The 26,967-nt window shown below is 53.2% G+C and overlaps 2 protein-coding genes across 4 annotated transcripts; one reads left to right on the forward strand and one right to left on the reverse strand.

Moving 5' to 3' along the window:
• The first annotated feature begins 951 nt into the window (after positions 1–951).
• LOC122382352 (ribosome-binding protein 1-like) lies at positions 952–21,146 on the forward strand. 3 transcript variants are annotated; one of them, XM_043367572.1, is made up of 13 exons: positions 952–1,111; positions 2,567–2,714; positions 3,118–3,237; positions 3,786–4,109; positions 4,366–4,507; positions 13,787–13,959; positions 14,305–14,623; positions 15,232–15,647; positions 15,952–16,089; positions 17,609–17,704; positions 17,919–18,128; positions 19,874–19,995; positions 20,554–21,146. In XM_043367572.1, exons 2-13 carry the CDS (start codon positions 2,571–2,573, stop codon positions 20,555–20,557), a joined length of 2,208 nt encoding a protein of 735 aa, XP_043223507.1. In that variant the 5' UTR covers positions 952–1,111; positions 2,567–2,570; the 3' UTR covers positions 20,558–21,146. The 3 variants fall into 3 exon arrangements, 2 of the variants coding, with proteins under 2 accessions (XP_043223507.1, XP_043223509.1); XR_006256672.1 differs by having other exon boundaries at positions 977–1,111; positions 18,007–18,128; XM_043367574.1 differs by lacking the exons at positions 19,874–19,995; positions 20,554–21,146 and adding an exon at positions 19,792–19,815 and having other exon boundaries at positions 977–1,111; positions 18,007–18,128.
• Positions 21,147–21,365: 219 nt separating this feature from the next.
• LOC122382353 lies at positions 21,366–23,073 on the reverse strand. Its single transcript, XM_043367575.1, has 2 exons — positions 22,405–23,073; positions 21,366–21,676 (listed from the first exon to the last, which is right to left on the reverse strand). The coding sequence occupies exons 1-2, from the start codon at positions 22,788–22,790 to the stop codon at positions 21,466–21,468; spliced, it is 597 nt and encodes a 198-aa protein (XP_043223510.1). The 5' UTR covers positions 22,791–23,073; the 3' UTR covers positions 21,366–21,465.
• Between the last annotated feature and the right edge of the window lie 3,894 nt (positions 23,074–26,967).

The following is a 26,967-nucleotide window of genomic DNA, read 5'->3' on the forward strand; positions in this document are numbered from 1 at the left end:
AGGCGTAAAATGCCTCGGGGCCTGAGGGTTGATACCTACTGCAAGAAAAATAGTCCAAGAACGAAAGGAATATATTTGTACAGTGCAAGAGTAGGTTAGGTACACAGTTGGCACAAGATTTCAAATGAAATTGCAAACCTTCTTCTCCGTTTTAACAAACAGTAGTTCAACACTAAAGAACTAGGTAGGTACGAAATGCACCCAGCGAACACCAAACGCCGACTATTCTCTTTCTCCCGTGCGCACAGCCGCTGGCTTCTCGAATTGAAATGCTGGAAACTCTAGATTTCCGGCGCTCTACATAGATTTGAGTCATCATTTAGGAGGCAGACGACTCGTGTCTCCTCACGGCGCGCAGACCACGAGCAATGGACACCGGACAGCTCCTTGGACTACACTCGCGCAGCTGGCGACATCTGTCATGCCACAAAGGTGCTGCTGTCTTATAGTTTTGCTAGATGGCAGCAGCATACAGTGTCTTTGCATTTCGGAGACCTCTGAGGCACGATGACCGTCTCGGTCTTTGTGTCATAAAATGACAGTTGATTTGAATAAAACTACAGCAGTAGAGTGAAGAGCGATAGTACCTCTAGATGTGTCAATCTGGTCAGCTCCAGTATCTGCCCAGCAGTCGCCAGGCGGATTCATAAGTCATGAAAATAATCGACGGGCACTGGGCAGCCTAAGATCCGTTGCCCATTGGCCATTTTCCCATGATTCTGGAGACAGAATGTTGAAAACTAGACGTGCATATGGATGATGGTCCCCTCGAGTCCCCTGCTTCTACCGATGTGGACAAAATCATCAGTGACTGGAGAGTCGAGTCCCAATGTTCAGCTTTTCAATTACTGTGACGGTAAGTAGAGGCAAAGTAGAGGAGTCAGTAGAAAATTCCTTCAGAAGTTTGGCAGCTCTGCCTCCGTCATCAAACTTGGCATCTGTACACGCCGACAATCGAGACGCAGATTTCTGCCCGATTGCCGCCGTTCCCTAAAGCATCCTTCGCGCCGGCACTTTGTCGCCGTCGGGGTGCCTTGTGCCTACCTAAATTGTAGGCAAAATTATTATTTCTAGTCTGAACTTAGCGCTTTCATTTACAACTAGTGGCTGGGTAAGTCGGTAAATTACAACAATTTTTTACATGCATGCTTTGTTACACCGTATTGCTGTTGGTTGTGGCTGAACCGGTGTGCTTGTGCCTCACTGTCACCCTAAAACAGTTCCTATCCATGCTTATCTTTGTTTAAAAACAATATTGTATAATATTCAGATGTTTTCAGTTATTTTCTGCATTGTTTTAATTGTGAGGCTAATGTTCTTACTGAAAAAGAATGCGTAACTTAGTGCTAACTGATGGCAATGTCGGCTTGGCCTGACAGCCTGGTTGCTGTTGCAGGCAATCATCTAAAAGTAACATTGAGGAAATTAAGAAACTCAAATCAACATGTAATAATATGATTTAGCTATGTTAGTGTTTGTTTTTGCCATTCAGGCTTCTCCAAAGTTAGGCTGTTGAAAGAATTGATAAGTTGTATTTTTATTTTCCTGAGTAAGTAACATGAAAAATGGTTTAAAATGTTTTTATGCTAGTGTCAATTTGTTCAAAATGTGTTAATGGTCAAAGTCCTGATCCTCTGTTAGGTAATTCAATTGCCACATGTTGAAACATTTTTATTTTGTTAAAAGCATCAGATAGAAACATTTCTTTTCAAAGCAAAAAAGTTCCTGCTGCTGCTGAAAACATTTGAAATTTGTTCTTCATTAGCATTATATGTTCTTTATTTTTAAGAAGTGAGGTTAACCTATTTGTTAGCTTGCAATATACCTACATTTTTATTGCATTTTTATGGTACAATTTTCATCCAGTATACAACTTTTAAAGATAAATAAATGTGAAGTTTAGTGGCCTTGTATACAGTAGGTACTTTGTGTAAGCATAAAATCTGACATACAGCTGTGTGACATTCTGCTGCTCCGAATATTCTTTTTTTTTAACAAACATCCAATCTTTCTGACATTTGTGCTTTCGCATTAATTGAGTAAACATGCCATGCTCTTGACATGTTACATTAGCCTGTTTACATTCCCATACTCCATGACCCATTTGCCACACTGCACTGTTCTTGTGTTGATCAATGCAAGTCTGGTCCATGCTGATTCAGCATGGAGTGTTTACTGTTCAGGCAAGCTGACCATTTTAGTGCTGACTGCAGTCACTACCCACCAAAACCCAACTCCTGCTCAGCTCCACCTATCCTACCATGTTGGTGCACCACTGGCCCCTACAATTGCTGCTGACATAGATTGACCCCTGACACTACCAGTCCCACCCAACTGATCTCATGAACAGCCCCTTACTGATCCCACCAACCACCTGCTGATCCCTGTCGATCCTTTCTGACCTTTAGCTTTCTGACTGCTTTCTTACCCCAATAACCCTCGCTGACCCCCTACTGACCCCTTCTGAGTTCTGACACCACTGGCCCCCTATCACAGCGCCATGGACGGCCTGACGCTGCTGACCCCACTGACCCGCTACTGACCCCCTACTGACCCCCTATCACAGCGCCATGGACGGCCTGACGCTGCTGATCGCCGCTGGCGTCATCGTCGTGCTGGGAGCCATGGTCTACCTGATCTCGGTGACCGGCGTCAAGGAGAAGAGCTATGACGAGGCCATGGCCGAACAGCGCCGCGCCATTCAGGAGAGCAAGGTTCGTGACGGCGTATATTGCTACGCTAGGTAGAGGGAACATACTAGGGAAGCTTGGAGGGAGTTTTAGAGGAATGAGGATGCTATATGAAATCAGGAATTTGGGTGAGTGAAAGACTATGTCAAGATATGTGACTAGAAGGCTGCCAGGTTAGTGGGAATGAAGGGCTGCTGAAAGGATTGTTTCGTGCACCTTTTTGTGGATCCGTTTTCCATCAGTGAAACTTTTCCCGGACAGCCGTGACATTTACTCTAGGATGTGGCTGTTTTTTTGTCGGTGTGGCCCGCGGTGCCTACCGCCCGGCTCGACCCGAGGGGGCGGGGCGGCGCCTGTGAAAGGTCGCGTCCGACCGCCACCCTCCCTTCCCTGATGTGTCAGTCACACCGTGCCGCACTACCTCCAGGATCGCCAGGCCGCGCTGAAGAAGGAGACCCGACCGAAGCGACACTACCAGAATCGGCGCCGCAAGGACAAGTCGGCCGCCGCCGCCGGAGATGACAAGAAGCACAGCGAGGACGAACAGGTGGGTACGAGATCGACGGAATTAATGGACGAGCTGTGTGTCCGTTGCCGGCGGGAATCATGGGCGAGATGGGAGGGTCAGTGAGATCTGTCTAATGGTGGGTTTGGCCCATTCTTTTTGTGAGTCGAATCCGTGGTAGGAACTCTAATGTTAATTGCTTTGAACTTTGTTCACACCGTAAGTGAATTTCGTTTATCGTGGGATGTCATGCATGCTGGCATTTGTGGAAAGTGACTGCAAGGAAGTACGGAATGTTTGAATGTAAGGAAGAATGAATGTGTGATATTCAGTCGCCTGACGACATGTTACATTCTTCATAGTAATGATGGACAACAAAATATCATGGAACTTGCATACCGATGCAGAATAATAACAGCTAGATTTACTGGCTTTGCCGACGACTATGTTGCGGTTTATTGATCCTTAACTTGCTGGGAGGGTGTGGTCATGTTGCCACCACTGACCGAGCGATAGTAGTCTCTGTGTCTTCTGCGTCCCGTTTTGTCTTTTGCACCCCGTTTTTGACTCACGGCGACTCTGTCCTCCAGGAGGTGGCCGGCGGCACCCGTCTGTCCATCAGCGAGACTAATGGAGCTCAGGAGGATTCTGACGACCCGTCTCCGGCGCCGAGCCCGCGACCGGCTGCCCGTGAGCCGGAGCCGGAGCCAGAGCCCGCCCCCGCCCCTGCCCCCGCTCCGGCTGCCGTCAAGAAGAACGCTGACAAGAAGAAGAAGGGAGGCAAGCCCGAGCCGAAGCCGGAGGAGGAGAAGAAGCCCGCTGAGCCGAAGATCGAGAAGGAAGCTGTGAAGAAGGAGCTGCCCAAGGAGTCGCCCAAGGAGAAACATACCAAGGAGGTTGTGGAGAAGGAGGAGGTGGGTTTTCTTCGCGACGTGGTAGCTGGGCTAGCTTCTACCCAACAGGTGGTTTGCGATTAAGACACCGAATTAGTTCACCAGGTTTTATATTCGGTTATGTTATTGGTCATCACTATCAGCCACTGTCTGTAGCTGAAGCTCTGATGCCCAACCTACCTGCGCCAGAGGTTTAGGAGACTGGCGCAGGTAGGGTCGCTCCTATCATTGCTCATCTCCACTTCTGAATGTTTTGACCAGTGTCCCCGCCTCACAGGAGGAGGAAGAGGTGGCCGAACCAGTAACCGAGACCGTCACGGCCTCCAAACAGGCGGTCAACACTGAGACTGCACCGGGGGCCGCAAAGAAACGACGACCGGCCGCCGAGAAACGCCGCAACCTCGCTGTTCCCGGACCCGGTGAGTGTTAAACAGAACAGAGGACTGGGTGTATTGAGAGGGGGGAGGAGTTTCTTGGATAGTGTTTGTGCCCAAGAGTATGTCAAGATTATCATAGAGTGTGATGTGCGCCGTCACATTTTATAGGAGCGCTGAGTATTTGAAGGGTGCAGTTTGGGTCTGGGAGCCGATGAGCTCTGGAAAGCGGCGCTTAGATCCGTGAAGGGTGACTTAGCGATGGACTATGATCGCTAAGAAATGTGGTTTGACCTGAAGGAGCCACGGACCGTGTCGGTGAATCGTGCAGCCATACAGGTTCCGCTATCCGACCGATAAATGCTGGAAGGAGGATAATACGCAAAAGATGTTCGGTTTTTCTGACGATTTAGCCTCAGAATTACAGAAGTTCTGACGCAATGTTGCGGCTTTGTATACCATACTTTCTACCGCCTGGGAAGGTAAACTGTACCCCCTCAAGGTCTGAGGGTGCCTTACCGCTCGCTGCGCTGTATCGTATCAGCACCACTCGACACTCCCGGAACAACACAACCCCACCGTTCTCACAAAGGTCGGTTCATATGATGTCACGGCTCATGGCCGGTGTTTGATGACTCAGCGGCCGCGGCGTTTTTTACCTGCCCTCCCCGGGCCTGTGGTGCGCCGGGGACCGGTTAGCGGTTTATCTGCACCCCGACCGGCGGCCGCCGCCGCGCCCGGCCGGGCTCCGTGTTGCGTCATATGGTGGGATGGGAGGGGAGGGAGGAGGTTGTTTGCGATGGAAGTGGCAAGGATAGAGGTGCTGAGGAGAGTGGAGACTGAGAGGGAGGGGAGGTGAGAGTGATAGGAGTGGTGATAAAAGTAGAGATGATGTTGCCATCGGAGGTGGGAGTTGGAACGGCAAATTAGATGTGTTTACTTGTCTTACTCTGTGGAATATGTAGAGCTATCTTCACTGGGAGACTGAATAGCTCCACAAACTGCGGAAGGTTTCATTGGTTATAAAGTCTAAAAGGTCACGAACGCTGACTAAACAAGTCACTTTGCATTTTCAAAATGTCAGCAATCGACCTCAGATGTCTGAAGTGCGGTGCTTCGTGGCACGTTGAATGCCACGTCTCAGTGGGACTTGATCCCGTTGTCACTAGAAATGTCTACTGCTCCGCGGGGGTTGTGACAATGGCCTCAAACCACACAGGGCAAAATGAAGTGTGTTGGCGACGCGTCGTCACATCTGGCAGGCCACAAGTGGTTCAGGTGGTTATAATCGGTCTGTCGAGGGTTGATAATTGTCCGCATCTGTAGCATCGTCAGTGGTAACAAACTTGTAGCGGTGCTTTATATGGTCTCGTTCGGGCGGATCCCATCCGTCAGTGTGGGCCTAAATATTCGTTCGAGGTATCGATTGGTTCGATAAAATAGCTGCGGTTTGGCTAAACAAACCGTGATAATCGATAACATCTGATGAGTCCCTCACATTCCGGCATTCTCTCTTCACCTTACGTAAAGCCCTACCGCTAGCCGCACCCACACCAGTTTTGTCCATACACACAGCAGTCCCCGGTCCTCCGACGCCCGGGCGGCTGCCGAATGCCGTCCGCTGTCCGACCAGCCTCACTGCGCGGTGTGGGCCGAGCTGTTCCGGCCGGACGCTTTATCACCGGCTGCCGACCGGACAGACGGGCAGCAGAGGGGCCGGGAGACTGCAGAGAGGTCGGGAGAGGCTGAGAGGAGGCCGGGAGAGACGGTGTAGAGGTCGGGAGGTGGTGTATAGGCCGGGGTGGCGTGGGGAGGCTGCGAGGAGGTCGGGAGAGTGCAAAAAAAAAAGTCTGCGGAGAGGTGCGAGGCCTCCGCTCGTGGGCTGGAGCGGCCAGCCCAGCGCGCTGCATCGGCCACTGTGGCTAGGTGCACGGCGCTGTACAGTCTGTCTTAAAAGTACCGCGCAAAGTGACGGTGGATCCATCAAGCCTGACCGATGAAGGACTGCCAAATTTGAGTCACCGAAGCAATGAACATCCTCGTCCATTCCCCAGCTCCATTGGTTCGGTGACTTTCAAATTATAGCAGGCCCTTCCTCGGTCAGGCTTGATGGATCCACCGTCACTTTGCGCGGTACTTTTAAGACAGACTGTACGGCTGCTTCTTGGCTATCAGCCGCGAACGCCGCGATCGGTCGTTCCGGGTGCGGCGGCTTAGCTGACGCGGCCTGACCACCGCCAAACACGACTAAACTCCCTGTGCCTGTCTCAGCAGCGTTCGAACTACGAAAACATGGCATCATCCGGGCGGAAAATCGATTATCGCCGGGCGCCACATGGTTCAAAAGTCAACACAAGATTGACGGGTGCCGCTGGTGGTTGAAAAATACGAGTGTGGACCAGTGTGTTTGTGTGGTGAGCCGCAGTGGCGGAAGTTTTGTAAAAGCAGCAAGCTAGGCACCGTGGAGGAAAATTATTTATTTTCGTCTTTCGTAACGAACAATACCCTGCTTGCCCGCGTTCCGTGATCTCGCACGAAATGTAGGGATCAGACACTCAGGCTCATTCGTACAAGTTTACTACATCAAATCCTTAAATGAGTTGAGCATTTCGAGTTTTTCGAGTCATGTTCTTCCTCTCTTTGGCCAAGTCCTTGTTCTTGAGAAATTTTCAACCCTTTCCTGCCGCGTAGTTCTTCGTACCATCTAAACCTAAAGCCATAGTTATGGTATATGGACTTGCCCTTATCAGCTAGCCTTCGTGCACGGCACTGCACCGTTCCTTTTCACCCCCATGCCGCCGTGTCAGTCAGGGGGTCGGCCAGCCATCTGGTGCCGGCGGCCCCTGTCCGTCCGTTCGTCTGTCGAGGCCTGTTTACTGCAGTCGTATACAGTTGAGCGGAGTCGCCGGCCGACGGCACCGCGGCACGCGTCCGGCTCGGCACTGGCCAGCGGGTCACGATGGGCCGGGATGACTACCGCCTGCTCCTGGTCTGTGAGCTCTGGAGAGGCTGGTGGGTAACGGATGTGTTCACGGCTGATCAGAGATGTTTAGCTGCGAGACGTGCCACGTTTGAACTTAATTGGCTTCATGGTTCTGAGCTGCTACGCTTGTTTTTATGTCTCAGGATCTCGCTAGTCATGCCTTTCAAGGTACGGATGAGGGGTTTTCATTTGGATTCCATGCCATGTCAGCCGTTCTGGATGATAAGATTGGCCTACCTGCTGGGTCCCTGGGACGTCAGGGTGTGAGCGGAGCGACGGTGCAGCCCCTGCGGATTAGAGACGTGACTCGGCTATAGACCGGCTACCGGCCCCGGCGCCCTCACATACCGTTCGTGGGACAGACGGCGGCCCCTCGGCGGCAGCGGCGGCTCCCGCGCTCGCTCAGAGGAAGTGACGGACATTCCGGGAGTCCGGAAAACCCAGCGGCCGGCCTCTGGGCTGGGGACGGGAACTGGAGGGAGGGCGAGGCAGGGAGAGCGGCGGAGCGTCAGCTGACGCGTGACCGCGGCGGCGCCGGCCGAGACGACCGGCTGGTGATAGTGGGGGGGGGGGGGGGAGGAGAGACTGCTGACCGGTGATCCCGGCTCCAGCACGACCTGGTAGTGCTGCAGCGACTGGGAACAGCAGACAACAGTTGGCATACAGCCGCTGTAGGCTGCGGGCTAGACGGATAGTGAGAGCTCAGCTGCAGACAGCGGCTTTAAACCGTAGACTATGGACAGCGGATGCAGACAGCAGACACCAGACAGTGGCTCCAGACGGCAGACAGCCACTGTGTACAGTACCGTTAGGCGGATGGATGTGGACGGGACGGAGCAGACTGGAACGCCGGCCGTCTCGTCCTTGGCCAACGAACCGTTGACGGGCGGACGGACGGACGGCTGCGTCCGCCGCGCCGGCCCGAGGGCTGTGATCGCTGAGCTAGACGGTGGGGGCGTGTGAACGGGATGGGCCGAGTTCCATTGTGGCTAAGTAGGGCTGCGTGGTATTCGGTTACAGATACAGGTACAATGGTGAATACCGTGGGATAGCTTTATAGACGGATTACACGACCATACTGTGAGAAACTAATGCGGCTGATGTGGTATTTCTATTTCCTACCGCTGTCTGAGGCCGGGTTTCGTCTGGAACTGTACCGATTGCTGAGGTGACCGGTTCAGTCACCGAGCTGCACTGCAGACTGCCCGCCACCCCGCGCTGGCGAGATAGTTGTCCGACACGTCTGGAGTGATCCAGGAGCTCTGTATCTGGACAGTGTCAGCGACCGTCACCAACCGTCCGTCCGACCGCCGCGCGGCTGCGACGTGGCACCCGGCCGTCAGCCGGTGTCCCAATCGGCCGGTGACGCGGCCTAGGGAGCGGCCAGGCGCGGCCCGCCACCCGCCGAGGCCGAACCATCCTGGCGGCGAATAGAGGGACGGATAGGGAGATGGGTTCCCGGTAAACGGCGCCTCAGTGGTCTGGGGAGTTTTTACCAGGCGGGATGTTTGAATGACGTGTCTGACGTGGATGAAAGCAGTGAGGGATGCCAGGCGTTGTTTTGTAACATGTTTTTATGCCAGTGCGTGCTTCAGTGCTCAAACCGTACTTCCTCGATTATCGTGCCTTGTATTTTGCACACTCATCTTGACGACAAATGCATTATGTCATGAGGCATGATGACTTTGCAATTTACACCTTTAACCCGCGCCCCACTGGGGTCTGCGTATAACACGCCCTACTGGGGGGGGGGGGCTATTCATAGCCCCCCCCCTCCTAACTCCGAAACTACTGGGCCGATCGTCAAAATTCAAACGGCGTCTGATAGCCCCGGAAAAACTGTCGAGCAAAACCTAATTTCATTGACCTCGAGGTCCCCGATGACGTCACAGGTCAGGTCAAAGTAAAAATTATTAGCATTTTGGCTTGATCACGTTTTGGGCTCTGGCCGCCGTCTTACAAGTCAGATCAGGCTCATTTTTGGATCACACACTCGGGATTAGATGCTCTAGTTACTCTGAGGGTACCAAACTTGTACTTTGATTTTCAGGTCAAGGTCAGGTCATCACAGGTCACGAAAATATTATATCATGCGTCGGTCACGTGACACATGTTTTATGGTCCATTTAGATCAGAGATTTCGAATTTGATGTCGTCTGTGTTATTCGAGGTCATTTTGAGTCGAATTTAGCTTATGTTAGGTCACTTTCAGGTCAAAAAAGGTCAAATTTTGAAGTTAAAATTTTTCAACAAAAAAGGTGTCTATTGGATGCAGTTTGAGCTCAGGAACACGATGGTGCTATTTATATTGGCGTACGATGTCAAATTCGTACTGAAAAAATTGATTTGAAAAATTAATAATTGTGAATTTTTTGCAATAATGCGTAAAACTTGGCCATTTTTGAAGATATTTAGCTAAAACTTGCTAGAGTTAGTCATAATAATGCGTTCTATCACATATATTCCGGTTTTTTCGAAAAGTTAAAAACTTTTTGAAAAAAATGTAAAAATATAAATTTTGGATATTATTATATAAAATTTTCAGAATTTTCAAAATTTCGAAAATCCGAGATAGCAGTTTGATAGCGCCGTCTATTCTGAGTCCTCTCATGCAAAGAAATTGGATCTAGCTTAAAAACTGAGCTCTTGGGAGCGATTGCCGTGGTTCAATGTTTTGCGTCGAAATCGGCCGAACATGACGTCACTCTGACGTCATTTCCGGCCGACCTATAGTAGGTACGAAGTGTAGTGTTCACCGCCGTCTCCGGATTCCGATGTATTCTCACAAACTCGCGGTGCAGAACACTACGGCACTGCCGTGCTGTGCGGCCGGGCGGAGCCTCTCGACTGCTGGCTCTGACTGGAGCCGAGCAGGGTGCGGCCGCCTCACACTCGTATTACCGGGGGCCCGATGCCGAGCCTCGGACACCCGATGCACTAGGTACTCGATACACTACACATTCCCCCCTCTCGCAAAAAAAAAGGAACAGCATCACTGCGACACGTAGTAGTCCGGTCGTCTACAGACACGGTCGCTTCGCCTGGGACGCTGCACGCTCACATCGGCGGCGTCCGGCGACGGCTCGCAAGCTGTCTCGGTCGACGGGCGAGAAGCAGCGGCGAGCGAGGTCAGCGGGCCAGCGGCGTCGGCCTCGGAAGTCGTGGCGGTCGACGTGGTCTCGCCGGACCCAGCGGGGGGAGATGCGGAGGGAGACGCCGGCGCGTATGGGAGACGGGCCAGATGGGCGGCGTTCCAGGTCCGGCCGTCAGCCAGACGGTACGTTGCGGGACCGACGCGCCCAGTGACTCGCACCGGAGACGTGAACCGACAGGACGTCTTCGAGCGGTGTCCCTGCCGTCTCACGCAGACGTAGTCGCCCTCAGTGATGCGCGGCGTCGTCACGCCACGGCGGCGGTCGTAGGACCTCTTGTTGGACTGCTGTCGGCGTCGAACTCGAGACGCCACACTGTCGGCTCCTGGTGTTGACGGCTGAATGACAGGCAGGTTCAGCCTCATCTGTCGTCCATGCAGGAGCTCTGACGGTGACTTCCCAGTTGTCGTGTGTGGGGTGGCTCGATACACCGCCAGGCTCTTGCGTACCTCGTCAATGAACGCTGCTGGTGGACAGTCTGTGATCCACGACTTGAACGTTTTGTTGAAGCGCTCTACGGCGGAGTTGCCTCTAGGCCAGTAGACGGACGATTTGGTGTGCTTCACCCCTCGGGCGGCCAGATACGCAGTGAACTCCCTGCTCGTGAACTGGGGCCCATTGTCCGTCACGATCTCGTCGGGATAGCCCTCTTTGGCCCACACAGTTGACAAGAACTTGATGACGTCTTCAGTCTCAGTCGATGACGTCAGGCAGACTTCCGCCCATTTGCTTCTGTAGTCAATCAGAGTGATGGCGTAACGGGCAGTCGCTGGTGCTCCGTTGATTGGACCAACGATATCCATGCCCAGTTTCGACCAGGCGCGGTCCGGCAGGTCGACTGGCTGCATGGGCGCAGGGCGTGCGCGCTGGGAGAGGACTGCGTCGCTGTGCTGGCAGCGCTCGCAACTTCGGCACAGCTCCTCCACCTCACGGTTGATGCCGGGCCACCACGCCAGATTCCGCAGCGCCTGTTTCATGCGGACGATTCCGTCGTGCGCGCTGTGCGCCAGCTCCAGGTATCTGCGGCGGAGCTGAACGGGCACAACAACTTGTTGGGCTCCTCTCAGGATGACGTCGTCGTTGCGCACCCACAACTCGTGTCTCATCTTGAAGTACGGCTGGACTTCAGCCGGGCAGGCCTTGGCGCTGCTCGGCCAGCCGCGCTTGATCTGATGACGCAGCTGCTGCAGCTCAGGATCAGCAGCTGACGCGGTGCGGACGTCTTGCTCGGTCAGCACGCTCTCTTCATCTGTCAGAAGAGCGATCACCTCTTCTTCAGCGGAGCTGTCTTCATGCAGGTCCGCTTCTTCGGGGTGGCCACGGACCATTGTCAGTGAGCATATCTCGCCAGGGTCGGGCTGAGACGGTGGCGGTTCCGGGACTTCTGCGCTCCCAGTGACCGCCAGCGGATCGATTGCCCCACTCGCGGGGTGCAGGTTTACGTCCAACTGCTTCAGCAGGTCCAGTCCCATGACGGCTTCTTCACCGTCGGAATCTATGATGAAGAACTCTGTGTTGGCTCGCCGTCCACGGTAGGTCACCAGCGCTGGCAGCGTGCCAAGCACTTGAAGCTGGTGTCGACCAAAACCGAACAGACGAGCAGACGTTCTATTGAGACGACTGCCTTTGAAGAGACGTCTGGCGATGCCGAGTCCTAAAGCGGACACCGTGGCACCCGTGTCAACTTGCAGATTCACGGTCTGCGTGATACCTGGTACCTCCATCTGTACTTCGCACATCATCTTATCGGTATTTGGTACGGCGCAGCAGAGAACAGTCAGCTCGTGACACCTTCTGTCGTCGTTCCGTTCACCAGACCAGCAGACCACGGCAAAGTGACCCGTCCGCCCACACTTCCTGCACGTGGCCCCGGTAGCGGGACACCGACCGCGCTCATTGTGCTGGCGCCGGCCGCAGCTGGGGCACGTGTCCGGTTGCAGCTGGGCAGGTCCGGGGCGACGGTCGGCTTGCAACTGGGCAGGGGCGGGGCGGCGGTCGTCTTGCCGCCGGGCGGGTCGCCAGGGCCGGCGCCCGCGGCGCTGACGAGCGTCAGATATCTGATGCAGTGACTGCGCTCCGTCGGCGGCGGGCCGCGCCGGCCCGGCCATGGCGGTCGCCTCGCGTCGGGATCGCTCGAATGCCTCGGCGATCTCCAGAACGCGGTCCAGGGTCAGGCCCTTATCCTGCAGAAAACGCTCGCGGAGAATCGGATGCACTGTTGCTTCCACGACTTGGTCACGTATCATTGCGTCTGTCATTTGTCCAAACGAGCAGTTTACTGCCAGGCGGCGCAGCGCCGCCACGTAGTCGGCCGTCGGCTCGTGCGACTCTTGCCGTCGCTGCCGGAAGAAGAACCGCTCCGCGATCACGTTGACCTGAGGTTCATAAAACTCGGCGAGCTGCCGCTCAGCCGCATGGAACTCGTCTTCGTCTTCTCTCCTCGGCTGGACCGGTAGGGTACGGTACACCCGTTGCGCCTCGGCGCCGACACAGTGCAGAAGGAGAGCCGTCTTCCTCTCCGTGCTGTAGGCCTCACCTCCCAGGGCAGTCAGGTAGTTGTGGAAACTGAAAATCCAGTCACTCCAGGGCAGTGCTGGTTTTCCTGGTCTCGCCAGGAACGGAGTTGGCGGCGACACCCCCTCGACGTTCATCGTCGGTAGTATTCAGGATCTCATCCTTGTCGCCAGATGTAGTGTTCACCGCCGTCTCCGGATTCCGATGTATTCTCACAAACTCGCGGTGCAGAACACTACGGCACTGCCGTGCTGTGCGGCCGGGCGGAGCCTCTCGACTGCTGGCTCTGACTGGAGCCGAGCAGGGTGCGGCCGCCTCACACTCGTATTACCGGGGGCCCGATGCCGAGCCTCGGACACCCGATGCACTAGGTACTCGATACACTACACGAAGTTCAAATTTTGACACAAGGTGTCAAATTGATGCAGCCTAGGGTACTGAAAGTTTGGCGTCGATACGTCAAGCGGTTTGGAAGTTATTGCAGAAAAACGGGAGGGGGGGCTATAAATAGCCCCCCCCCCCAGTGGGGCGCGGGTTAATGCGGTGCTTGGTATTTATATAACTTAAGTAACGGACCTTACATTGCATGCAGCGCTATCGTCTTTATCTTGAAGCCAACCTACAAAGATTATCTATCCCGCCACTGACGGCTGTGTGCGTTACGCTCCATTTCAGACGGTCTGAGTCTGAAGAAGGTGCAGTCGATCGTCGAGATGGCCCCGCTGAGCCGCTCCGAAATCCAGACGCTGATCGAGCTGCTGCTCAACAAGCAGCAATCGAGCACCGACTGGATCGCCAAGGGCGCCCGTCCCGACCCGCTCACACAGCTGCGCAAACAGCTGGAGGAGGTACGCACCACGTCGACCTGGTCTAGCATAACCTGACGTGACTGGGTCTGACTTGACCTGACAGAATCTGACCGGACATGACCTGAACAATCCCGACCAGACCCGGATTTATCGGGTAGTTTCACTACCAGCTGGTAACCAGATAACCGTGTATTGCTGTGGAATAGCAAAATAATCCTCCATTGCCGCACCTGAAATAAGTCCTGTTGAGGATCATATGTGCTTGTGTCGATCGTACTCTGTGCAATTTCATCACTCCTTTGGTCTCTCTCGGCTTCTGCAGGTGCCTTGTGTCCCACTCGTAACCCTTGCAGTGTATTCACCCCCTGGTCTCGACCCCTGCAGGTACAGAATCAGCTGAACGCCGAGCAGGAGTCGGCGGCCAGCAGCCAGGAGCGGCTGAAGCAGCTGCGCACCGAGCTGAACCAGGAGCGGGCGCGCGCCACGCAGCAGAAGCGCGCTGTGGACGAGCTGGCCGCGCAGCAGGCGGCTGAGGCGGCGCGCGGCGCGGCCCAGGAGCAGCGGCTGCGCGCCGAGCTGCAGCAGGCGCAGCAGCAGGAGCAGCGGCTGCGCGCCGAGCTGCAGCAGCAGGCGCAGCAGATTCAGGAGAGCAGCCAGCTGCAGCTGCACCAGGCGGTCGCTGCCGAGAGGATGCTCGTTCAGCGTGAGTGGCCGGGTGGGACGGACAGGGAGAGGGGGTGGGGATGGGGTGGTGTCAGGAGTATCTGATGTCGGTGAGCACTGAGCTGACGCGACTTTCTTTGTTCGATAGCGGGACTTTGTCGTTGTGTGATTCACACTATCTGTAGATTGGACTGTGATGCACAGCAGTCTCAGTAAGCTATCAGTATCGTTGTAGGGGTGGTTTAACCGGCCACTTGATGGACCACTCGTCCTTTCTGGCCACCCTATCGGTGCCACGGTAATCTGATAGTGTATCGGTGTCGAGGACATGGCTTGTGAGGTGTTTGACCCTTGTTCGGCGCGCAGTACTGGGTTCGGTCGGTCCACCCTTTCACACAAATATGGAGCTGCTTCACTGGCGCCATCTACTTCAATTTTTCAGCCAAAACCAAACACAGCGCGGTACTGGCGCGCTTGCGATGCAAACATTGATAGACAAATTATTATGTTGGAAATACCGAAACCTATAGCTGCTGTCGCTCCGTTTCTGCAAGGCTGTAATTTTGCCTGTTCGCGCTGGATTCCGTTACGCCCGTTTAACCGATATTCCCCTTTGTAACCCCGTGCCCTCCGTCCTCACCCCGACAGGCGAGTTCGAGCAGAAGCAGCTGGAGCAGGAGGCGCAGCGCGCTGAGCACGAGGCGCTGATGCGCAACTCGCAGCAGCGGCTCGAGGAGCGCGAGCGGCAGCTGGTGCAGCTGGAGGCGGCGCGCGCAGCTGTCGGCACCGAGCTGCAGCAGCTGCAGTCGCTGCACGGCGGCCTGGAGCGCGAGAACACGGCGCTCAAGCAGCAGCTGCAAGAGCTGCAGCACGCCGCCGACGCGGCCGGACGCGCGCAGGCGCAGCGCGAGGAGGCCGACCGGCAGCTGGCCGCCGGCAGACAGGAGGCCGAGATGGCGCGCGGCCGCGCCGAGGCCGAGCTGGCCGAGACCCGCGCCCGCCTCTCACAGACGCAGGGTGAGGCCAGCCGGCTGATGAACGAGCTGCAGGAGGCTAGGGTGGAGGTGAGTGATGAGACTGGGGGGGGGGGGGGGGCCGAGCGACAGGGAAGATGTGGTTGATGGGTTGTGGTTTATTTGTCTCGGGTTGTGGAATGAATGGTGTGATGTGATCTGTGACATGTGTTTTACCATTTTTGCTACACTGGCGCTATTGCTTTGAGCTTGACTTATATAATCTGGAACTTGCTTGAATCACTATAGGTGGCTCTCACTTGAGGCTCCCTTTCTTCCTGTATGTTTGTTTATTTTACATAACCACACTCTCCTCGAATATCCACTGATGAAGTGTATCTTGCATCCCCTGCAGCTGGAGACGGCCCGTGAGGAGCCGGCGCACCAGAAGCAGAACGGCGATGCGCGCCAGCATGACGAGCACCTGGAGCAGCTGACCAGCCAGCTGGCGCAGCAGAAACAGGAGCTGGAGGCGCGCCGGCAGCAGCAGCAGGTCAGGAGGACTGACGACTCCGTGGGACGGGTTGATATCCTGAGTCATTGGGCAGAAGCGGCGGCTCCGCGGGAAGGGCGGGGTCGGAACCATGGGCGGGAGTATTAGAATTAGAATTAGAATGTATTTCAAGCTCATCCAGGTAGACATACACCGGCTTTTCATGTGCTTACGTCAGTTGTGGGATAAAAGGCATACACACACGACACTAATACGACATAAAACAATGCAAAAGGCAACTAACCCAATGAAAGAATGCTAAAAGGTACCACAGTAAGTACACATGAGCACGCTCAGCTCACACCTGCATCTGGGAGTGACCAAAGGGGGATGCGGTAACGAGGACTTGGGAACTAGATGTTCCTAGTATGAACTATGAAGGCTGTGAAGACTGCCTTCAACGGACGTGATATAAATATGAAGACGATAGCGGACCGTGTCCGTTTCCGTGTCAGATGGCTGGTGGCTAGATATCGTGTCAGATATCGGTGGCTGGTCTTAGTAGGTGTATCTTCCCGACTGTACAGGGTGTCCGGAAAGTCCTGACGCCTCTTTTGGACGTCGTCTAACGCGCGCTGTGGTTATTGGACTTTCAACCAATCACCACAGATATGACCCCTCGTTCACCGCTCAGCTAGGGGTCGCGTGAATATGACTTTGTAACCATTTTCAGTGATAGGTATATGGGCGAAGATGCGCCTTGTCGCTGAGAGCCCGCGCGCGGGGGCCCGGTGCGGCTTGAACGAGGCGCAAGTTGCAGCGCGATGCGGCGTTTCCCGGCGAACGGTTGAGCAGGCAAAGGTGCATTCCTGCTCGGAAATTTCCTAGAAAATATTCTCCCTCAGTTACGACCACGGTATGCCAAAGCTGCGGAGACTGAAGCAGCACTTCAGCGGCAATCGAAGAAAATCTGGGGTCTGATGGACACAAATGTTCCATCGTCTTCGTCAAGGTCATGTAAATGAATGACAGGCTGGTCCACGAGGGGCTCCTGGACACGAGGATCAAGGCGACTTGCCCTAAGAGTCATTTCGCATTTCAACAGCACGGAGCGCCCTCCAACAACGCCGCTGCCGTCCAAACCAAACTGACAGAGGAGCTCGGCGGACCAGATCACCGTGGTGAAATGAGATTAGGCCACCTTATTCTCCCAGCCTTAACCCGCTCGACTAAGGCATGCTACGCGTTTTGCAGAATAAGCTCTAGGCCACCTCTCATCACAGCCTGCAGTCGCTGAAGACTCGTATCATGACAGCATGGGAGGACAGGAAATACCATGCATCATCAAAAACCGCAGGAGTTTCCGCCCTTGCGTCGAGGCCGTCATCGGCACAGACAGTGGTTACAATGAATGGGCACTTAGCAGAAGCATGTGGCTTGGTGTTCGTGGTCATTGTTTTGTTCTATTGTTGAGTATCTATGGACCAAAGGCATTTATTTAAAAAATATTGAAAAGCGCCAGGACTTTCCGGACACCCTGTATACCTAACTGACGGTGTCCTGTCTCCGCGTGTTTCAGACGGCGGAGGCGGCGGCGCGCCGGGCCGAGCGGCTGCAGGTCAAACAGCTACTGGTCGGGCTCTTCCCCACGGTCAACGCCGACCAACTCGATGTGGTGAGAGACGACATTCATTGTTATTATTGCCTGCAACTATGCTCTTACGTCGGCTGAAGGAGTACAATATCTGAAAAAACTATGCTGGCTGTGTGTAGTTTGCTGGATGTCGTGTGCGATGCGCTGGTTGTGTGTGATGTGCTGCTTGTGTGTGTTGTACGGCTTGTTGCCCGCCGCAGTACCTGACCCCTCTGACCGTTCCTCCATTCTCCAGGAGTCGGCCGGCTGGTCGTCACAGCTGCAGGAGCGGCTGCGCTCTGTAACCGCCCCTGCCCCCGCTGCCGCCCCCGCCCCCGCCCCAGCGCCGGCGGCCGCGCCCTCAGCCGATACCGCGGCTCTGGAGCGGCGCCTGCATGAGATGGCTGCTGAACAGAACGCTCTGATGGCCCAGGTTCGCCACTACCAGAGCGTGCTGACAGAGACGGTGAGTGGGGAGGAGAGGGGGACGGACGGGGGGGGGCAGTGGGGAGGTGGGGGGGGGGGATATCGGTGGGACGGTCCTGGGCTGCACCACTGGCTATTTGCAAATGTCACGATTAACGACATTATATTTTTAGGTTCAGTATATGCTAAAAGATAAAACGGAAACAAGGCTTGATATTGCATCAAAAGGCAAAAGGCATCAAAGGCGCATCAAAGTAGCTATGGTTTTTAATTTATAGATTGACAGTCCCGGGCATGGCCCATTACCGAAGTTATTGAAGTAGGCGACACAGGACAATTTGCTGTGTTGCTATTGTTAGGAACATATTTAAGTGCTGTGATGTTTATCACGCTTTTAATCATTTCATTACGATAAAACTCTAACCTGACTGCCATTGTAGGAGCCTGGTGCGCTGCGAATTCGGCTGTGGATAAATTTACTAAGCTGCTGGCGTCTGTACTCTGTATAATGGCCTGCCGTGAATGGCCCGGGCCATTCCTCGCAATGTTAGCGAACGAAATCGATAGTCGGCAAAGGTCTATGCATTTTCGCCTTATTCGAACATTCCTGGCTCTGCGACTATGGCGTCTGATTGATTATATCACAACAATTTTTGCAAATGAGACTGTCAGAAAGGCGCATGCCTTTGAATAAGGTTCATTTGTTGTGGTCATGAAATGCCATGAATTTTTCAGTGGATGGTGATGCAATCCATTTATGCTGTCAGATGGTAACTGCTGGCTTTCTTTTGTTTACGTGTTTTAAGTGTCGTTATTGTGTGCCGTTCTGCCTTAGTCTTTTTTCTGTAAAAAAGACGTAATATGTGGCTCGTGGCTCAGCTCTTGTGCTGCTACTGGTATCTGCCACTCGTTAACATTGGAGTTCCCAGCTCAACCCTTGCAGTTTCGGCAACAGACCTGTCATTCCTGAGGGCTGTTCAGAAAATAGAGGGGTAAAATACGCTGGCTCTTAGCTGGTGCGAAGTTAATTCAACGATATCCTTTTCAAAGTAATCATATATTTATAAGACGGCATGTGCCAACAAAAGCGATAAGTTCGGTCTGCAGCTGGTAAAGACGGGTTTCGTTCCAACGGTGCAGTGAGCGGGGGCGGTAGATATAGTGGTAGCGTGGGTGACTGCACTCGGTTGCGTCTTGGACATTATAACGATGAACGGATCTACAAAACGCATGCATTCAATGCCGCTGTTACGCTAGTATTTCGTAATGGTTTGGTACTTAAGCGTCATTTTGCTGCCATTGATCTAAATCATCGAATATATTCTGATATATGATTGCATTGATATGTGCAGCAAATAAAATAATATTCCTATAAGCATTTGGACGCACTGCGTTCATGGCCCTCCACAATGTCCCTTGATCATGTTATGTAATCACCCGTGAACCGTGTCCCTACCAGCATCCGTTATGCCTAGCTACGTATTCGGCTGCTGTGTTTCTTGCCCACACAGGAGTCTATTGCTGATCCGAGTCCAGTATCTGTTTACCATCCCCCTCTCCCCCCCCCCCCACACTGAGTTACGTGTTGCTGAGTATCTATGATCTGTCCGCCTGGCCCAATCTTTTAAATGTGCAGGAGCATCCGCGATGCTGACCCGACTTGTGTTGTCCCGCCACTGATCTTTGTTCATCTACCCTCGCAGGAGTCGATGCTGACCCGCCTGCAGTATCCGTTATTTCACCACTGAGTATCTGTTACTGAGTATCTATTATCTACCCACGCAGGAGTCGATGCTGACCCGCCTGCAGCTGTCGGTGGAGGACGGTGACCGCGACTGGGAGCGGCGGCTCTCGGACAAACAGCGCGAGGTGGACCAGCTCCGAGCGACGCTCAACACACAGGCCAGGTCAGTCAGCCGACCGACCGCCGGGGCTGATAATGCAGCGGCATACCGGAGCAGGCCAAATTGGAGTGGGGTGGTTCTTGGCGCTAGTACTCTCGACTGCAGTGTACATTATCATGAGTTTGGCCTACTAAATGTGACAGTTGCTAAAATGTGTTCTCTCAGTGTTATGACTGCAATCATGTTTTAGGCGTAATAATAGCAGTTTTTCATCACAGAGGCTGGAAGTTTAAGAGATTTCAGGTGCCGGAGTATAAATTTGTAACGGAGAACAGAATCGTTTGGACCCGACTGGGACCAGCAGCAGCAAAGGGCCTTATTTCCAACAATGGTGCCGTCTGTTTGTATACCTCATAAGGAGGATTTTTGTTGGATTACGTTTTCGAAGTGGATGCCGTTTCTCCCATTCTGACGTCTGACCTGTGAACATCAGTCGGCCCGCCTGCCGCGCTCGGAGTCCCTGACCTCGGTCTGACCAGTCTGCTCCACCTGTCGGTCAGGCCAGTCTGTCTGACCAGTCTGTTCCAGCTGTCTGACCTCAGTCTGCCCGGTCTGTTTCAGCTAATGCCACCTCTGGCTCCGGAGCCGCCGCGCCGCGCCGGGCCGACCGCAGCGGCCGCCACCGCGCACAGCACGCGTCGAGTGAGGCACGGATTCCAGTGGTTCAGGCGCGCCGCTGGCCCGGCCGGCCGGCGACACTGGTACGCGTGACACACACACACACATACACAGACACACAAACACAGTACGGCCACGGGCGGCCGGGGCGCCGATATCCGCGGACGGGGCCGCGCGATACGGTGCCGACGACGAAGCGCACCAATAATTATGTTATCTCTCGAGTGTGAGTGAGTGACCGACTGTTGAGTTGCCGCCGCCGCTGCTCCGCACGTGTGGCCCGCCACCGTCGCTCGCTGGCGGACTTCTCGGCCGTGAACTTCTACTTATGGAAGCCGCGCGTGCGACGCGGACGGCAGAGCCGAGGGCGTTATGGCGTGCGCGAGCAATAGGGGCGCGGACGCCGGCCGGCCGCGTTCGGTGGGGGAGACCTGTACATAGCGGCGGCCGGCGCGGCGTGGCACGCGCGCCCACCGGCCGGGCCGCGCAGCCCTGGCTGTCATCACCTATCCCAATATAATTAATTTTGGAGAGATTATCGAGTTTTATTGTGGCTCTGAGTGCGGTATGAGACAGAAAAATGAACGCCTAGCTTGACGTGGGGTGGAGATGAGAAATACTGTTATTTCTTAGCAATGCGTGGGTCGGATGATTAACGAATCGATCAAAATCAGTTTACGGAGGACCGAAAATACGCATGACGATAAAAACCTGCTAATAAAAGTGCGTATTAGATAACTGATTGGCGTCACACATTTTGCATAAAAATACGCTTTATTTGGCGTCTTACGAAACATGAGTACAAGCCACGTTACGGATTTTCGTCCCATCCTCCGGTACTCCTGAAGGCTGAGGTCACGGTCGGCGGGCGGGCCTCCTCTCGGCCCCCTCAGCCGTCCTGCCGCGCGGCTCGGCGCCGGTCAGCGGCAGCGGCAGCTCGGCACAGAGCGGGGCCTGGGGAGAGGCTACGGCTAGCCTCCGCCGCTCGCCCAGCGCCCGCTCCACCTGCTGCAGCCAGCTGGCGATACGCTGCTGACGCTCCCGGCTGCTGACCGGCCGCGCCACGCTGAGGAGACGTGGGGAGGGACGGGATAGGGTTGACATGGTGCAAACACGATGGGAGACAAAAGGTTGAGCTCTCGGCTCCGGTGAAATAAAAGATGAGTCTGATACGTCTGACGAAATGGGGGCCGCGAAAAAATCGCTAAAATATGCGGTAAAGGCGTGCGATGTTCAATAGGCACATGCTTCTATGGAATTACATAACATCCCTATTGCGAATATATTGCCACGAGAAACAGCGTCCCAAAAGCGCAATGCTCTTGTGTAGGTAAAAAAGTAACTGCTGAGCGATGCGGCACAGTATGTATCAGGCGCACTCCGGGAGAGACATCTATCGGCAAAGTTGTCAACTACCTGGCGGCATTGCGGCACAGCATGCGAAAGGCGCGCAGCGCGAGAGACATCTATCGGCAGAGAAGTCAAGTACGCGGAAGCATTGCGGCACAGCATGCGACAGGCGCGCAGCGCGAGAGACATCTATTGGCAGAGAAGTCAAGTACGCGGAAGCATTGCGGCACAGCATGAGACAGGCGCGCGGTACGAGAGGCATCTGCTGCCAAATAATGAAGATATGTGGCATCGTCGGCGTATTAAATAAACGCTCGCCAACCCGTTTTGCATTGAAGCAATTTGGATAGGATGAGGAATCAAGATTTCCCAGCTCAGAATGCTCAATTTTCAGTGTCCCAAAGCAGTTTTATGTTCATTCTCGGTATGAGTTGGGTAGCTCACCGTTTGTCGTGTCGCGCCACATTCCGCACCGTGAGCTCCTGGACGCTGTCGCTCGCCTTGGCCTTGGTCAGCGTCTCCAGTTTGTCGGCGATGGCGCGGTCGAGCACCTCGGCCGGCGGCGCCGACTCGCGGCTGAGCTGGCGCGCCTTGGCCAGGCTGGTGTGCCAGAAGGGCCGCTGCTCGGAGAGGCGGCTGGCGCGGCTGGCTGAGGCGGCCGCCTCTCGGGCGCGCACCGGGTCCGAGACGGTGGGCGCCGAGTGGCGCTGGCGCTCGGCCCGCTCAGGCCGCTCGCCGCCGTACAGCTGGTGGATGTAAGAGCGCACTTTGTCCGCTGACATGCCGTGCGCGTGCCGGTGTTCGTGGCGCGGCTCCACCCGGTCAGCCATCCTGGTGCGGCCCGGTCCCCGTCCTGCCCAGCCAGCAGCACTGCTCGGTGGCGCCGCTCACTGATCGCCGTGCATCGGAAATGCGTGGAAGAAGTAAAGAAATATGTAAATTATTGCTCTAGGGAATTAGCATGATTTAGCTCAAAATTTAGCAAACGATACGATTTGGTGACCCTAAACTCGAAAGAAAAATGTTCCTGCAAAATGAAAATCCCAATTCATAGAGATTTCGATCAGCAGCAGAGTTCCTTTGAGTTCCTGGCTTTCCTTGAGCTCCACTTCCTCGTGGGTTAGCTAAAATAGCTCTCCTATCTTTAATGCTTTCCGTAACGTATTCAAATCAAACAAATCATAATTCATTCCGTCGAGTGAGTTTTGGTGAGCGACAATTTTGGTTGTATAACGTTTGGGTATGGGCGATGGCGTAGGAGGAACAGGTAACACACTACAGATGCACCTGTGGCTGTCATTTGTCCGTGTGCACTATGCGGTCAACTGTAATTACGAGCGAGCGAGCGCAGCGAGCGAAGCGAAGTCTTTTCAATATAACGGAAAAATCTCAGTATGAGCGGCCCGGCCCGGCCCGGCCCGGCCCGGCCTGTAACGCTTTTGAGAGGCTTATATCTCAGCAACCGCTGGACCGATTGCCCTGCGGTCTTTTTTGCTGGGTAGCCCCATCCCTTCTACCCCGTAATTGACTACTCTTGACACATCTCAGTGACCGTCGTGGCACGTGCCACGTGAAAAGTCAAGGGTGTTCAAGCTGTTTTGCAAAAGTTGTGATTTTGAGAGGCTCATATCTCAGCAGCCGCTTGGGCGATTGTCTTGCGGTAATTTTTGTAAGGTAGCTGCATCCTTTCTACTAGTGGTCGGATACCCTTGATCTATGTGAGTGACCCCCACTGCACGTGCAAAATACAAAAAGTAGAGGTGCCAAATGTGTTCCCATTTCAATAACTCGGTAATTACTGGGGCGATTTCGCTGAAACTTGGCATACAGGTAGGCACCCACCAGGCAATGCATTCCCATGTGTTGCGGTTAGGGTGCTACTGCACGTGCGCACGTGCAGGGGGCGTTTCCAGATCTCGAGAACGGCTGGGCCGATTGCGCTCAAATTTGGTACACGGTTGGGGACCGGTTAGTAGGGTGCCGTGCAAAAGTCATTTTGGACCCCGTTTGCACGTGCGCACGTGCAGAATGCCGCTTCCAGATCTCAGGAACGGCTGGGCCGATTGCGTTCAAATTTGGCACACCGCTAGCGACCAGTTAGAATGGTGCTTTGCACAAGCCCGTTGGAAGTACCCTCTCGCCCTTCCGCACGTGCAGGGCTCACTATCTCGCTCGCTCGTTCTTCGCCCAAAAGGCGTTTTACTGGTAATAATAGATGTAAATTATAAATACGAATATGTAGAAATAACATCCATGGTTTATTCTGTATTCAAAAAGGAATGAGGAAAACGTTCTGTGACGGATGTCAACCGGACATATAAATCATACTCAATGGACAAATTATAAATGAATTTATATGCCCTAATATTGTGTGCATAAACCTTTGTTCTAATATAGTTATGATTTAATGTTCGCTACGTTCGCCTGGCATTGCTTTAATGACAGGTCCTTTGATAACATAAATGCATCTCTCACTGTATCTAAACACGCGCATTGGACTAATCGCAGGTTTGTGCGACAAGTCATCGAGTTGAATGCTGTCAAACGATAATGCTGGCAATAAATGCAGCGAATCTAACGGACAATACATATTCAGCACTCAGCTTCCGGTTCATGGCTGTGATGCACTACCGGTAAGAACACCCAATGGATACACTGCACTGCGAAACTTGACCGACATGACGCTTTGGGAGCCTCTAGGTCGATAGTAATCCACGCGATGGCTTGGATCCATGACCTGGTGGGTCCTGCAGGACCCAGGTAGTGGTCCACTCCAATCGTAACACATCGGGACAGGCCGGTAATGCGAGGCCTTAGACGCTGCCAAGTGGTAAGCGACGTTCAAAAGACCGACAAAATAGTATTTCAGTCATGTTTCGGTAAGTTCCTTCGCCTCTCACCCACCAGTCACCTTTGTAATTTTCATAGTGGATCCGACCTGTTAGACTGCTTATCCCCTGAAAGTTGCACTCGACCGACTTAGCGCTTAGGAGTCTCTTTGAGAGTAAAAGTTAGTCAGTAGTCATCCGTATGTTGTTGAGTCTGAGTGCAAAGCAATGATTCATTAAAAATATCAAATGTAAAGCTAAACCAAATGCATAGTTGTTTGCCATCAAAACTTAATTCATCATCAGCTGCTGCTTATTATATATGTTACGGGTCATATGCTAACTTGGGCAGTATGCACTATGCAAACTACCCGGGCAGTATGCATACTACCCAACAGCTCGGGCAGTATGCATACCGCCCGGGTAGTATGCATACTACCCGACCCCTTGGGCAGTATGCATACCGCCCAAAAGTTTGGGCAGTTTGCCTACTGCCCGCTTTCTGACTTTAACCCGCGCCCCGTAGGGCTATCGGCGGACCCTACCAGCCGTAGGGGAGGGGCCGTTTCGGCCCCCCCCCTTAGATCTCGGAAACTTACCGGCCGATTTTCAAAATTCAAACAGTGTTCGATAGCCCTACCGGGGAACTACCTTGTGACCAAATTTCATTGACCTAGGTCAAACCGATGACGTCACAGGTCAGGTCAAAGGTCGGATTTTCACCGTTCACAGGCATTTCAAGAAATGTGTTGTGAAATCGAGTAAATTGGTAATTTATTGAAAACCATCGATGGTACATTGTTCGTCAAACACATACTTTGCTATCTGAGGTCACTGATACCAGGTCAGGTCACAGCGAGGTCAGGTCACCGGGGGTCACAATATGAAAGTGTGGTGTGATACATGTTTTATGGTCCATTTTACATGACAAATGCGATTATGTGGGTTAGGCAGCCTTTGGGGCCAGCCTGGGTCACATTTTGGTTAAGGTCAGGTCAAGGTCAGGTCAAATTAGGTCAAATTTCAAAGTTGATATTTTTGCATAAAATGGGTATCGTTTCGATGCAGCTCGTCACGGGGAGTCTAATGGTGGTCTTAGTTCTGCTCTACTAGGTCTAGAATTGCCAAAAATTGAGTTTGAAAATTTGACGTCATCATTTTTGAACAGTTTTTCCGCTATAACTTGGCCAAAAAACGAGGTATCGATATGAAATTTGGTATGTATATAGAAGACGGTAGGTACTCTCACATATATTCCGTTTTTTTCGAAACTTAAAAACTTTTTTGATTTTTCGGCTAATATATCCAAAAATATGCTTTTTTGATTTTTAGGGGTCAAAACTCAAAAATTTCAAAAATCCGAGATTAAAGTTTTGTAGCCCTGTCAATTCTACACCTTTTATATTTTGATCATTTTTCTGTATCTTCAAATCTGTAGGCCTTCTCGCGAAGGTCTTTTTTCGGTCGAAAATGACAGAACATGACGTCATTCTGACGTCATTTGTGGCCGACATATCATAGCCTCCGGAAAAATTTTTGGTCTCAATGTGTAAAATTGATGCCCGGAGGGGTTCTGAAAGTTTGGTGGGGATATCTCCAGCCGTTTTGGAGATATCGACGGAAAAGAACAGGGAGAGGCCGTTTCGCCCCCCCCCCCCCCTACGGGGCGCGGGTTAAGTTGTGTAATCTATGTCCACATTACGAATATACATAAATGGCTCTCTGGGTAGCAATAGATCAACCGGAAAGAATTTTTATCGTCAAACGTGATTGCTCGATTGTAGGATGGAATGAGGATTGGAATTTAATCTTGAAATCACTTTTCCAAATTCCATTGTTGAATAACTAGTGGCCAACAAGTCATTGTCATTATGAAGCGTGAACTGAGTGAAATGAAACGACATTGTGTCAGCATTTGGTGGCTTAGGCTTGGCACCTTGACCGTAGAGGGCGTTATTACAATTTCAATACCTACAGCTGCATGCAATTATTTATATGTAGGACGTTATAAGTTCTTATGGAAACCCACCAAATTAAATTTTGAAAAGCCATCTCACTTTCCGAACACAATTGCACTCGCAGTTCCTTCGCCAATTCAGCAAACGAAGGCATCTGAGGCACCCATTGTCATTCATTTGCTCCATATTGTAAAACATTCCGGATGGTGACCCCTCTCACT

The sequence above is a fragment of the Amphibalanus amphitrite genome, unplaced genomic scaffold (genome assembly GCF_019059575.1).
Source record: "Amphibalanus amphitrite isolate SeventyFive unplaced genomic scaffold, NRLGWU_Aamphi_draft 000138F_arrow, whole genome shotgun sequence".
Classification (NCBI taxonomy): domain Eukaryota; kingdom Metazoa; phylum Arthropoda; class Thecostraca; order Balanomorpha; family Balanidae; genus Amphibalanus; species Amphibalanus amphitrite.